Here is a 14,581-nt window from a genome sequence, read left to right as displayed (position 1 = left end):
TTGTTTAGTAGCGGGCGCACACAGTGGTGCGCCGTGACACTTTGATGAATCGACGGTCTCTGTGCTGCTCTCGGGCAGGACGGCAACCCTTCAGAGTGGAGGAAGGAGACAGGAAGAGACCAAAGGAGAATGGGGGGGGAGGTGACAAGTAGACAGCACCTGAACATATGGAAGGGACAAACGAGGGGTAGGGAGTAAAAAAATAGCAGCGGAGAAGGGAGAGAAGGGAGAGAGGGACGAATGAAAGTGTGCCAGAAAGTACACGTCAGGTCAACGAGAGGAAGAGCACCAGCCAATGGGGATGAGTGAGTTGATAAGAGAAAGAAAGCTATACAGTGGGGGAGTTTTTTTTTTTTTTTTTATCCATTTTGCTGAGGTCACAAACATCCACTGTGACATTCACAGCGAGATAGAGCTTAATCTGCACCGTTAGCGAAACCTAGAGGTCTATTTAGAGGGAGGCTTCAGCAGTGAGTGTGTGTGTGTGCGTGTGTGTTTACGTGAGAAAAGCGAGACATGGGTGCACACATGTCTGAATGTAAATGGATCGTTTACAGGCACACGTATGAGCGTAATCTCTATACCAGGCTGAGCGTAGTGTCAGACATCCGCATGTAACTCCTCCACTGGAATAACAACGTGATGACTGTGGACAGCAGGGACATTTCATCACAGCGAACATAATCCCAGCATCACATTCCCATAATACCAGAAAGACACAAACAATGCTCGCAATGCCAAACCGCAAATCTTCTTTCTGAACTTCTGAACTGTTTTTTTTTTTTTTTTGTCTGTCTTTCTTTATCCCTATTCATCTATGTCTCGTCTCCTCATCTGCGATTCAAGTTTGCCTTTGGACAAAAGACGAAGACACAAAGACCATCCTGTTCCGTCAGTCAATAATAGAAGTGTCTGACGTCTACGTCTTCTGCAATGCGAGACGAATACCAAGAGAATGAGACTTATTTTTTTTGACGTTTAAGCACAGACCCTCAGAGTTTCAACACTGTTGTAAGATGCATTGCAGGGCAGGAAATAAAATCTATGGCTTATTTATTTATTTTTTATTATATCTATCATTTACTTTGTCAGTTAATTGATTAAAATTTTAGCGTAAGTCTTATGAATGACTATTTTCACCTTACACTAGATACAGTTTTATTTTACATTGTGAACCTAATCAGGAAAGATGTTCTTGAAACCTTTACAGGGCAAGGAACCACATGTGGTCACTTCAGCACACATTTTAAATTGCGTCCCTGTGCTTCTCACTGAGGTTTGGAAGCATGTGTTTTTCATTCAGCCAATCAGAGAAGATCAGGGAAACATTCTCAGGTCAGCGCGGTCTGCAACGTCCACCTCTGCATGGACACTGAGCACAACTGCTTTATTACATACCCTGAAGAAATGGCCTAATGTTGTCTAATGTGATAATGTGTGTGTTAACAAGTGCCCAAATCAGCTCTTGTGTTCTACTGGTCTAAATACATGTTTACATTTGTTTCACAAAAAAAAAATTCACAAAAAAGTCTTCTTCTGTCCTACAATAACACTGTAGGGTGGAAATTTTGAATTGAATTCCAAGTATTTCAATGAGTGCCCTATACAGGGTTAATGTGCTATTTATTAGGCTAGCTAGTGTTGAGTGGGATTTACACTCAATTGGCAGTTTTATTGGTACTGTAGTGAAAACTAAATGACAGTCTTGCACTAAATCTTATCTTCATGCAAGTTATGTTGTGCAGCATTTTTTTTTTCTCAAATAACTGAGAGAGGCATTGATTTAATTGTGTTTTCATTTGGGAGGCTATTTGGGAGTTGCTATTATAGTGCACTGGCTGTAATGACACAAGTTTCTATTATTTCAGCCACTGGGCCAGGCTAAATGACAGAAACACAACATTTAATTCAATCCAGTTTCACAGCACCACTAGTTGCAGGACTACAATTAGCATTCATTTTCACATGCGTACCTAATAAACTGACATTTCAAAGGCTCATCTGTATTATTTATCTGCAAAAGTTGCTTCAAGCTACAACTTGAAAGTGTTTCACAGTTGCCATACCAGCCAGTGCCATCTGCTGTAGGGAGACTACAATGATTTTTTTTGTGCATGTAAACATCACAACGTGTCCCGTTTTTGAGGAAAAAAGGATTATACCAGTTGGAACCAAATCATACACCGTTTCATTTGAGCATAACATTCTGGTTTCTGACCACAGACGACGATCTGTGCAGGCACGCTTTAGGACACATGGCGCAACAGAAACACAAAAAGGAGTGGCAGTGAAAACGTCTCGCTCCTGATTTACGCCACGGCCGTTGCAGAAGACGGTCTTCGCTTCACACATTGGGTGCTGAACTCTCCAAGGGAGTCACGTCAAATCAAGATAAGTTGCTAAGCTAACGTTGGTGTGCGTGCACAGCTTATATCCTCCGCATTTGTTCACTCATCACTGCTGCTCTGTGCTGCAAATATCACAAGTGCCTGTGAAAACATCACGGTATTCAGTAACCAGGACACTAGTGTGTGCATTGCCTTTGCCCTGACTGACTTATTGAGAGATAAAATAAAGAGTTCTGAAACATTTCAATGACATTCATCTTGTATTTCTCAGGTTTCTCTGTGTTCCATGTAAACATCATATCCTAAATAAGATCAAGACTTTCTAAGCCTCATTACTGGGACACTGGTGTGTATGTAAACACAATCATAACTACAGAGTATGAGACATTATTATTAAATATAAACCTGCAGCTCAGGAGCACCAAAGAAACAATTGAAATCAATGGATTAATGAGATCACATCCAGAGTAAGCCAATGCGCACCGCTGCTCCCACCGTTATGTTGAAGCCATGATAATTATAGTATATTACGAACTACACACTTAAGCATTAAATGAAGCCAAGAGCCTTAGATTGCCTATTCTACAAGTAACCCATCACAAAGTTACAGTTTCTCAAGAGAAGCCATAAACAATTCACGTGGCCTATGAGGGGCAATATCCATAGAAAAATATACATCCCACCGGAGATAATACGAAATAATTTCCAGCTAAATAAGTGGGTTCCTCTAGTTTTATTAGCGAACGAAATATACACTCCCACATATAACCTACCCCATGAGTGCACTTTCAATCGCCAAATGTTTGGTGTGTGTGTGTGTGTGCGCGCCACTAAGTGCCTCCCTGGTGGCAAGATAAACCCTTCCGCCCCATAGATCCTCACATCACCGCCATTTGTCTCCCGACGTGCCGGTGCGTACGCGCGCCTTGAACGCATCGCATTCGAATTAACCTCAGGATGGCCGCCATTAAAATGGAAATGGGCGGGCTTAGCAGCCCTGCACGCCTCCATACGTTAGGCTAACACCCGGGCCGGGACGACACCGCCTGCCATTACAGACAAGGCAAATGCAGCGGAAGGCGCCAGCGATAGGCTTTGTCCCTTTGAGCCCCCGCTTCTACAGGTTGCTTCCACTAGAGTGAAGGGTACATGTTGTTTACCTGAAAGAGAAGAAAAAGAGTTTACACTCCCACGGCGTTGAAAGATCCAGGCCTGGAATGGCCTCCCGCTGCACGAATGTGTCGAGGAAAAATAAAGCAGTGGCTTTTCTAAACACCCACAGAGTGGACACGTACCTCTATGCATTTCTTAACATACTCTCTAAGCCGTAAATAATGAAAAACGTGTCTATTCCACGCTGACAACACCACTGCTAATGATGTAGTGTTGTCCCAGTTGTAAGAGCCGCATCTCAGGCTGTGGCATTTCTTTCAGGGATCTGCCGACGCCTGTGGCGGCACACAGTTAGATGCATGCACATGTGCAAAAAAAAAAAAAAAAAGCATAAAAAGCGCATTGTCACAGCAACATAGCTGGAGGGCCAAATGTGTGGGGTAAGAAAATAAACAACGCCCACGTGTAAAGATTAAGCCGAAGATTTGCGAATCCGAGAGAAAGACAGAGAGAGAGAGAGAGAGCGGCTCAGTGCTAAAACACAGAAGAGGCGTGAATGCAGAAATGCACGTTTCCACAAATGCACGGACACATTCCTGCCCGTTATCAGGGCTGGCAAAAGAAGCACAAGGGACCATGTGTTCTCCGAGAGGAAGAGAAGCCAGGCAGCTCCTTCCAGCTGGGTCATATTTAACCAGCAGTATCATCGTGTCAGCCAAAAGGACCAGCAGCATCTGCATCTCACCCAGTAAAAACACAGATTTAACCGAGATATTCCCGTTCAGGTAGTCGCCATTGTTTCATTTTCCTCACTCCATTCCCTGTTAACCAACACATTTAAATAGCCTTAGTGGTAAGTTGGTGCGAACAACAGATATCCTCACCATCACACGCGCCAAGGTTTTCAAGTTAATCAATAGAAAATAGTGTATTCAGAGTCAAAGACACGACAGTTATCATTAGTCCCTTCCAGACAGACCCCTGTTCTGTCGGGGAGTGAAGCTATTCAGTGTGAGTACAAAATAGGGGCCTGCCACTCACGACACGCCGAAGCTGATGCCTAGCGAAATGCACGTGTGTGCTCGTAGGCGTGCGTTCTTTTTTTTTAATTATTATTATTTCTGTTTCCATGCGCGCTCACATTTCGCCTGATGAGCAGAAGACGAACAAAAAGGAAAGAGTTCAAACAGCTTGACTGCTGCCGTCTCGGGAGCTGTATGTTGTTGCCATGACAACAACGTAACAGGACAATGCACGCGAAGGTGAATCCCTTCCGTCAAGTGTTTCTCAGTACTCGTCGAGCTGGTTTAACACTTCACCTCTAACACGCGCGCACACACAAATGACTGAAACAATTTCGCTTTTCTCATTGATGTTTTGAAAAAGCACAATTACGTGTGACTCTAATGTGTGAAACAGTGAAAGTCAATTATCGCCTCATTTTCATTACCCTCACATCTAAAAGCCCAGCTGTTTGAGTTACATTACACCCAACCTATGCCCAGTCTCACTCACATTCTCTTGTGCATCTGCATCCACATTATACCAGAATTCCACAATTTCAGGACCGAGCAACAGGACCAACAGGTGGTGGGACACGTTAAATGCACAAGAGGATTCCTCTGGGCATCTTGATCTATGTGTGAGGCATTGTTGCATGTTTGATCCTTCTTGAGTCCCGGCAGAACTATTCCACCTCAACTTGCTGTGGCCCACTTTCATTTCAGATCCAGGGTCATAGTTAGCATGGCTGCATGAAGCCCCCCTCTTTTTTTTTTTGTAACTACAACTACAGTTACAGATATTTCCAGTTTGACATACATCGTGTTCAAACATTCTGCATTGTACTGGATGTGGATCCCCTGTATTTGCAATTGCTAAGAAAGACTCTGCCTTTTTTTAAAGGAATTATTGTGAGAAACAGGAGCACTAAGTCCGTTATGATTAGTCGAGATAATATGGACACACTTGCTAGTTCATTAGGTGCACTAGTGAAAACAAATGCATCCTAATACAACAGTCTTGCACTAAACCCTTCACGGCTGTTATCACATTCAGCTTATGCTGAAACAGCAATCAGATTTGGAATCAAGCAGTATAGACTCAGAAGGAAACTATGTTTGAACACTGAAGAGCATGCTGTTGATTTTGCATTTTACTACAAAAACGAAGGTAACGTGAAACAATATGGACTTTTGAGAGGATTTGACGATTCTTTAGTTCATATACGCTCACTAACCAAAATATAAAAGGCATGCCAGTGAAAACAAATGCGCTCTAATAAAAGATTCCTGCACTAAACCTCTGTTGTGACCCTTAATGCTCAGTTCATGTTGAAACTGCTGTAAGACAGGTAGTAATAGAATCATTTAGGAAGTTGTAGTTTGCGGTGCTGTTAAACTGAATTGAATTAACACTAAAGTGTTTTTGTTATTTAGCCTAGCCTGCCGACTAACATGGGGTTGTCAAAATAACACAAACATGTCAGTGCAACACAATACAATTCAGTACTTGGAAAAGAGCCTAGCCTTTGAAAATAAAATAAAAACTGTTGAATCAACGGCTCTCTCAGTTATTTGAAACAAAGGCTGAATATCATAACGTTCATGAGGATAAGATTTAGTCCAGGACTGATGTATTGGAATGCATTAAAAAATGTATCTAATGAACTGGCAAGTTGGTGCTAGCTGATGATATTATATTATTTTTGCTTAATGGACCAATTTCAGGTACAAGATTGTTTGTAATTGCAATTGTTCCATAATCTTCCTTTTTAGTTTGTTGGATGTTTTTTAAAAATAACCTGAATATAAGATAAAATAAAATAATAAAAAAGAGAAATGGAAATGAGAGTTCTTTTAAGATGTTAAGATTCCCTTTTTCTGGTCCACTCCCAATGTACGTCAGGAGATACTTTCCACTCACTTGTACTCATTAGGAATTTATTTCTGCAGACAGAGCAAAACACGTAACATGAGTCAGCACACAGCTAGTGCATGATTAGGTCAAACTGGGCATCAGACACTTTGAGGCTGATTACTCCAGCAGACACACTTTACACACACAGATTTAAACTTGCCAGTCTAGTTAAACCCTAGCAACAAACAACCTGACAGTGAGGTTGCCAGGAAACCAGCGGGTAACGCAGGAGGTTAAAGCTCCTGGCTAAGAAATAGTGCGCCATAGCTGCGTATGAAGTCAGGAGCAGCATTTCCAGACGCGCATTTGCAGACTGATTGCATCACAGCAGCCTTTCTCAAGCTCTTTCAAATGTAGCTTTCTTTTACCCAGGCTACAAAGGGCCACCCATTAGATGCTGGGAGAAAAAGAACAGCAGACTATCTAGAGATCCAAACAGCACCTCCAGACCTCCCTGACCTGCAAGTACCTAGCCTTCGCAGACTGAATCCGCACACCAGACACAGCGATCAGGCGTAACATTATGACCATTATTCTTGATATTTTGTAGGTCTTTCTTGGGCCTCCAAAGGAGTTGTGACTCATCAAAGAACGGGCATGGGCCTTCTGAGGATGGCCTGTGATGTCTGACAACAGAATGTTGCTAGTTGGGACTTTTGGGTCCTATGGATGGAGGGCCCTCTGTGGATCCGACATCTTCTAGTGCATCTCTCAGGCACTTGATCATTTTGGGATCTAGTGAATTTGGAGGCCCGGTCAACACCTTGTGTTGTTTTTCATGTTTTTGTAGTTGTTCCTAAACTGCTGCCATCAAGGATTGCCATTGACACGGGGTGGGGTTGCCTGGTATGAGTAGTAACATCCACATGAATGCCAGTTAGAGTTTAAAGTTAAAGTTTTCCAGTAGAACATTTTATTGTCACGAGATGATCAATATTACGATCACTGCCAGTGATATTATGCCTGATCGGTGCATAATGTGCTAGTTGGTGACTCTGTATTGCGAGCGTCCCTTAGTTGCCTTTATATTTGCCTTTATATCTATTGCTCTTGCTAAGCTATGCTAATGAGCTGCACGCATATGAACATGGCGACATAGTTCCCGCCTAACCCACCGCGTGTTCCAGACTGTTGAACTGTGGCCTTAAATAGATTAAAACACAACAGTCAAGTCTCTCTGCTCAAATAGAACACCTGCTTTTGAGAAAATATTAATGGTTTGACTCCAAAACATTGTCTTTAGTTTGGACCATTACATTTCCAGGCCATAATGTACCATATGCTTAGGCTACAAAGTAACATCTAATGCCTAAGCACTCGACGCATTACTGAACACAGCTTTTTAGTTCTCCATTTTTTATGGAATATCCTAGGTTTGCAATGCCATATACCTAATCTACCTAATATATGTGTATGTATATATTATATATATATAAATTATATATATATTATATATATATATATATATATTATATATATATATATATATATATATATATTTATATATATATTATATATATATATAACATTATATATATACTATATATATATATTATATATATATATATATATTAATTCATTTGTACTGTCTACAGTATAGGAATGCCAGTAAACTTCAACCCTGATCCACAGTCTAAATGTGAGCAAAATACAAAATGGAGCTTTCAAGTGAAGTACACAACCCTCTCCCACACACACACACACACACACACTCACTCACTCACTCACTCACTCACTCACTCACTCACTCACTCACTCACTCACTCACTCACTCACTCACTCACTCTCCCTGCCCCAACCCCAGAAAAAAAAGGACCGCTGACAGATTGCCTATATGTTGAATAGGGTGTATTATAGGAAAGAAAAAGACAAGGACAAGGACAAGACGCCACCTGTGCAGGATCTAATCTCCAATCTCTGGGATCACTGATATCAGATAAGAACAGTGTAAATCAGGACGCTAAAGAAATCCCTGCCTGAGCTCGGTGTCTGTACAAGACAGACAGGGCGTCTATGTCTGTCTTTTACCTTGTGGGAATTTTACAGTAGATGTAGCGAGTTCCTGTGTCTGATAATAAAAGGAAGGCAGAAATCTGAATCAAGATGGAGTCTACTCTGACAGATCGTGGAGATGTAAGGTCTGTTTTCTCCGTCCCTGCGTCACAGCAGTTGTTATGATTGCATATATTCACACATGTGATCCCAGCGAAACTCTTTTCTATTGCAAACACATCAGTAGAAAACAGTCCAGTGAAAACCAACTTCCACTCAAGAATCATTAACGTATTTTCGAGCAAAGCACTTTGCCACAAACCTTCCCACTGAGCGTCCAGTGTCTTTAATGGAGCTCAGCTGCTTAGCTGTAAACGACGGAACGCATATAGTTTAGCGGAAAGGCTCGCAGGAGTGTCTTGCATGTCTGTGACTGTGAAGCATAAGCACTGCCAGAAGAGAGAAACACTGCTCCATTTATATTCCCTAGATAAATAAAACAGCCAAAATATACACTTATGAACTTAATGCCGCGCTCAGGGACACTCTTAGAGTCGTATTAGAAGGAAACAAGAGTATTTTTGTGTTATACTTGAAGTATTGACTTTACAACTTGAGCCACCATGCCTTGTGTCACATTTAATGAAAGCAAACTCTCTAAGTGCAGCAATGCCGTCAACCTTAAATACTAGACGCAAGTGTTTTCCAGAGGATTTTTGCTTTCATGTAATTATTTGAATTAGATTTTCCTTATCATCTCACCAGGCCACTTCAGTTGTGAAATTCTTCAAATGTGCATTTGGCTATAAATTCATAAGATCCAAAAGTGTATTTTGTGTTAAGCATATGGCAGCTTAAATGTGTTTAGTTTATTTCTTCTTCGATCTTTTTTTTTTTCTTTTTTGTCGGCGGTGGGAAGTGTGCAGTGTGTGTGTGTGTGTGTGTGTGTGTGTGTGTGAGAGAGAGAGTCACTGTGTGGCTGTGATCACTATGACGAAGCACAGTGACAGAGCTCTGGCCATCTGGAGACAGATGACTGTGTGAATCACCAGAGGGGAGGACGGAGGGGGAGAAGTGGAGGGACGGAGGGAGGATGGAAGGAGAAGGTGCAAGGGGGAAGATGGGGAGAGGAGCAGGTTGACACATCGGCAGGTGGGTGGGGACAGACTGGGGCTCAGGAGGACGAAGCGTTCACGGTGTCTGAAAGCTGAGAGCGCGCTCACCTGTCCACACGCACACAAACACAAAGACAGACACACAACCTCTGTGTGTGCTGGCTAATGACCTGCTTGTCAGTGCTTTAGTCCAATCATCCTAGAGTGAATGGAGGAGGCAGCTCACAAACCCAACCGACCACACACATACATGTGCCCACGAGCTTACTTAAAAGCTGTTAGGTTGTTGAAATAGGACACAACTTGAAACCTGATAAGAGAATGAGCCATCCAAAAATTGTCCGATGTAAAAAAGGCCCATAAAACATAGGGCCGAGATCTTTCAGCTGCTGTAAGCTTATCACCCGTCTACTCCAACAGCCTTCACCTCCCTCAGCTTCGCATTTCTCCTCTCAGTCAGTTGTTTCCATTCTGTTTTCCCTCTCCAACATGACATCTCTAAGATCTCCAGCTTCGTCTTGAGCACCGCTCACTCTCTCCACCACGTCGCAGCTCCTTCTCCTCCGCTCAAGGAAGGAAAGCAACGCCATGGCAATACACACCTCGTTTGTATTCCACGTATCTATTGGGAGTAAACAGAACATGTCGTCTGTTTCTCAGAACCTGTTCCCTCCTTTATTGCTCAACGGTGAACGGGGAGAGCAGATGGGATGTAGGAAGCAAGAGAACGTGCAGATAGAGGAGGATTCAGATATCGGTGTGTATAATAGACGGGTCATGAGGAAATACAGAGAACTCTGTTGGTGTTTGCTAAGCTGACAGGACTTACATAAAGCCAACACTGATATTTTTGTCATAAGCTTATCAGACCATCTCCTCTATATCTTTTCAATATCTCAATGCACATTTGTCAAATAAGCACCTCAGACAATTCATACTGGTGTTTTACAACAGGAGAGACGATTTTGATTAGTTTGATTATTATTTCCTGGTCGTGAAATGTCAAAAATTGGATTCCCATATTGAGAATAGACCTATTCAGACATGCGTTTTGTCCAAGCAACATACCAGAATCTGAAATATATAAATCAAGTCAACTCTCGTGTTCTAGTATTTGAAAAATGCGTGGGAAAAAATATTATAATGGTGTATGGAATGCACAAATTCACTAGAAAAGTGATTGCAGAACTCGTATGATGTGATCTTACGGGCTCTAGAGTCTGGGCTTAACTAAGAGGTCGTAGCCCTGAAAACGTTAGATTCAGCTCCAACTTAGAAAGCCAGGGCGCCGTACACGCCGCAGAGGCTGCTGGCTGGGGAGCTGTCCCTGGTGCTGAAGGCCACTGGCTGAGAGACTGATGCTGCCGCGGCTGTCGCTGTCTGGGGTGCTGAAAATATCACCCCGCTCCCAGTTTTGGAAATCCCACTGGGTCATTAGAGGCAAAATACAACTTTGAAGCGACAACCCCTTCAGATAAAAACCGCAATTCCAACGGTTACATTTCACTTTTGTGTCGTATTTTACGCAAACATACCGTGAAATAATTAGATTATAAACTGCTAAATCAACTGCCTACTTTCCATAATGTTGCAACAAAACTTAGATGCATGTAACCCTGTTGTGGGAGGTCTTTTTGTGTGTCTGTGTGTGTGTTATGAGACTTGCAAATGACTTCCCGTCACGATTTCTTTCTCACATTCTCCGTGTCATTTTCTTTAGGAGCCTCATGACAGCGCGAATGCAAGCACATGTCACAAAGTAAAACGAGATAAAAGGGAAAGAGGGCATCAAGAACTCCAGTCCTGAAAAAAACATTGCCGCAAGTTGCATCATGAGCACAACGCCGAGCTTCACATAAAGAAGAGCGCGGCTGAGAGGAGAGCGCGAACGAATCGTGATCTTGCGCGCAAAACGGACACGCCGAGCGGCTACCTCATGCGCCAGCTGACGAACGAGTCGGAAGCCAGATAGGCAACGCGCGTCGTCCATAATCAGCCTCCTCTGCCCTTCTCCTCCCTCTCCTCTCTCTCCGGCCTCAGCATTCTCTCCCCTGTGCGTTTAAATGAATGGAGGTTGATTACCGCTTATTGAGCGACGACGCCACTGGGACAGCTGCTTTTGATCCCGCGGAGACAGCGCTCCGCTCTCTTCAATGTGTCTTTGTCAGGAACCTTTCACGCATATCCATTGCCCCTGGGAGCCGTATTAAGAATACAAGAGAGTCTGGAAATTGTTACATGATAAATGAAGATAGTAGAAAAGCACAACTGCGTATCTAAGAAACGTATATGACACATAGTTTTGAGTACACCCTGCAGTAGCACTTTGTTTTGGACAATATCATGTATTAACCACTGCGTTTGTGAAGTGTTGCTTTGGTTTAATAAAGTATGCATACAGGGAAAGCCACGAACACCCGGCCTCCTCTTCCTTCTCCGCACCGCCTCTCAGCATATAGCGTGAGGCTCTGGTGCCGCTCAATGGGAGGATGGGGCAACTGCTGGTGGCTGCAGCACCGAGGGACGCGCCACGCCATCTCAGTGTGTGATATTCGAACATATTTATTGACACCGTTTAAAGTAAATGTTGTTACAAGTGGGGTAGACGGATAGTCCGGTCTCCACTGCTCTTCGTAAATATCTGCAATAAGTCAGAGTCGCTTTATTGGCTCCAAAAGTAGAGTCAAACGGCAATAGAGTGGGCAATAAAGAGCTCCCCGGACGCAAATAAAACAAGCAGTCTCCTACGAATATAGCCCCAATGAGATTTACTCCAGAGAAAAAAAAGTAGGGGGAGATTTGTCAGTATCATTAGGACTGAGCTGAGCGTGTGATAAACCCACGCATCGCCGGCGCAGAAGCCCATTTGGGTGGCTGATGACACAAGTTTGATCAAAAGTGGGCGAGAGCGTGGGAGCTGCTGGTGGGAGACAAGAGGGTGGGTGACGCTCAAGCTCAAAGCGCGCTCGTGCAGATAGTTATAGGAGACGGCGGGGCCCCGTGCTGGGTGACGCCACAAAAAATGCCCACTCTTTCGTGGAGCATGAGCTGCCCAGCCAAAGGTATGAGTGGGCAAACGCGGAGCCATGACTCACTGTCAAATTCATATTGTGGCCGTGGCAGTATTCTTGGCTTTTGCTAAAAATAGTGCCCGTTCTGTGGTGCGGAGCCAAGACAGTGATAAAACGGTTGGCTTTCTTTGCCAAAGGACCTGCTCGGGATGGCAAAAAAAAAAAAGAAAAAAAAAAGAAAACGAAAAAGAAAAAAATCACTGCGGCACGAGCTCTAAATAACACCACAAGCTTTTTATTCATTTTTCATTTAACGGAAAACCAAATAGGTTCAAATTCCAGGAACGCATTACGCTCCAAAGACAGCAATACCACAGCGAGGCGGTGATGATAATCTGTTGAATGCGCGGCTCAAGTTGCAAGGTTTCCATTTGCAATTAATCAAGGGGCAGAAAACACAGCGTCAGTTAATTAGCCCCCCACCCACCCTCCACCACATACACATGCACACATGCACACACGCGCGCGCACACACACGCGCGCGCGCACACACACACACACACACACACACACACACACACACACACACACACACACACACACACATTCAACACAGAGACAGAAAATAGACAGAGGGGAAAAGGGAAGGAGAGAAACTGCACATGGATGTTTCTTTGGCAAGTTGAGAATGTGGGGAATCTAAGAATGGACGGTCTAAAAGAAGATCACACGCATGCACTCAAGCTTTTGGACCCTGATCGGCATAATAATCAGCTTAGACCGGCTTGACCACCTTAACTCATTTCCTCACGCTGCACTAATGTTGTGTCTTGACCCGAGGAACTAATTTGTGCATGAACCAGCACACGCACAAATATGTGGCGATCCACTCAAACTCATCTCATCCATCCCTGTTACATTCCTTCAATGCAGCGCATCAACTGAGGAGAGGCAGGAGCTCAGTTGCAGCTCCCCAGGATCCAAAATAGCCACCAACCAGCCACCTATTAATAACTTTGAGTGGTAGAAACAGCGACATCGCAGCGAGGTTGAGCCCGAATGCGCCTTTATGGTATGAGTGTGTGCGTGATCCTGATGCTGATTTGCATTCAGTCAGGGGCTCGGGGAGGGTGGGCGGTGGAGTGGGGGCAACCCTGCTGCATTTTGCATGTCTTCAGCTGTAAAGAGGGGGACTTACCCTTTACCGAGGCGGCCAGCAGCCCCATGTACAAGAGCAGCACCCGGCTCCAATGGTGCGCTTGCACTCCCGCCTTCATTAGAGCAAAAATCCGAATTCCGTCCCCTTTCCTGTATGCGCATTCCGGTCTCCTCACAAGTCCAGTTGCTCCGTCCCGATTTGAAGCGGCGGTCATGGCAGGGCTTTTTATTTATTTATTTATTTTATTTTATTTTCTCTCTGGTCTGGCCGAGGCGCTATGAGTTCTCAGATGGTCAGAAAAGGGAGATTCACTCGGTATCGGCGCTGAGAAAAATCCCAATGCATGGAGGAGGCTCGGATCTCGCAGCTGGACTGAACCATGTCATGCGGGGACCGAGGGGTTCAGAGTCTCTGTCTGAGAAGATAGATTTCACACCTAAAGGGGGGAGAAAGAAGAGGGGAGGCAAGCCAAAGGGGGGGTGGACGTATTTCAAGTGGTCAGTGATCTACCCCTGACGAGTAAGAGAAAAAAAAAGAAATCACGAAAATCCCTCATCCGCTCCACGTAGGTGAATGATATTAACGGACACAAGCCCCCAAACCAGGAGATTCCCGTTTCAGTTTCTCCCGCAGCACTTATTTGTCCCTCTGTCTAATTGATCTCCAACAAGCATAACAGCATTCGCGGTGTCCGATAATCCACGTTTCAGCCGGGATTCGAAAGAACGAGCGGCGCATGGAATAAGGTATCCGGATCCAAGAAAAAAAACAAACCCGCCTCGTTTTAGAAGTTCTCAGCCAACGTCGGAGAGTAGTCGGGGATCTTGTTGTACACAGAGAAATGTGCAGTGTGTATTCCCAGTATCGCAGCGCTTGGCCACAGCGTCGTCTCGGGTCTGCGCGACGCCAAGATTCAGACTGCAG

The 14,581-nt window shown here is 44.0% G+C and overlaps 1 protein-coding gene across 1 annotated transcript in view; it reads right to left on the bottom strand.

Annotated features, from left to right (window-relative positions):
• The window catches only part of csmd2 (CUB and Sushi multiple domains 2), a 236,551-nt gene extending 221,970 nt beyond the window's left edge, over positions 1–14,581 (bottom strand). Inside the window, exon 1 of the mRNA XM_047605624.1 lies at positions 13,697–14,581. Coding sequence (XP_047461580.1) covers positions 13,697–13,871 — 175 coding nt within the window. The 5' untranslated portion in view covers positions 13,872–14,581. The remainder of the gene's footprint in view (positions 1–13,696) is intronic.

The sequence above is a fragment of the Mugil cephalus genome, chromosome 14 (genome assembly GCF_022458985.1).
Source record: "Mugil cephalus isolate CIBA_MC_2020 chromosome 14, CIBA_Mcephalus_1.1, whole genome shotgun sequence".
Lineage (NCBI taxonomy): Eukaryota > Metazoa > Chordata > Actinopteri > Mugiliformes > Mugilidae > Mugil > Mugil cephalus.
The sequence above is the reverse complement of the archived record's forward strand: the minus strand, read 5'-3'. Positions and strand labels throughout refer to the sequence as shown.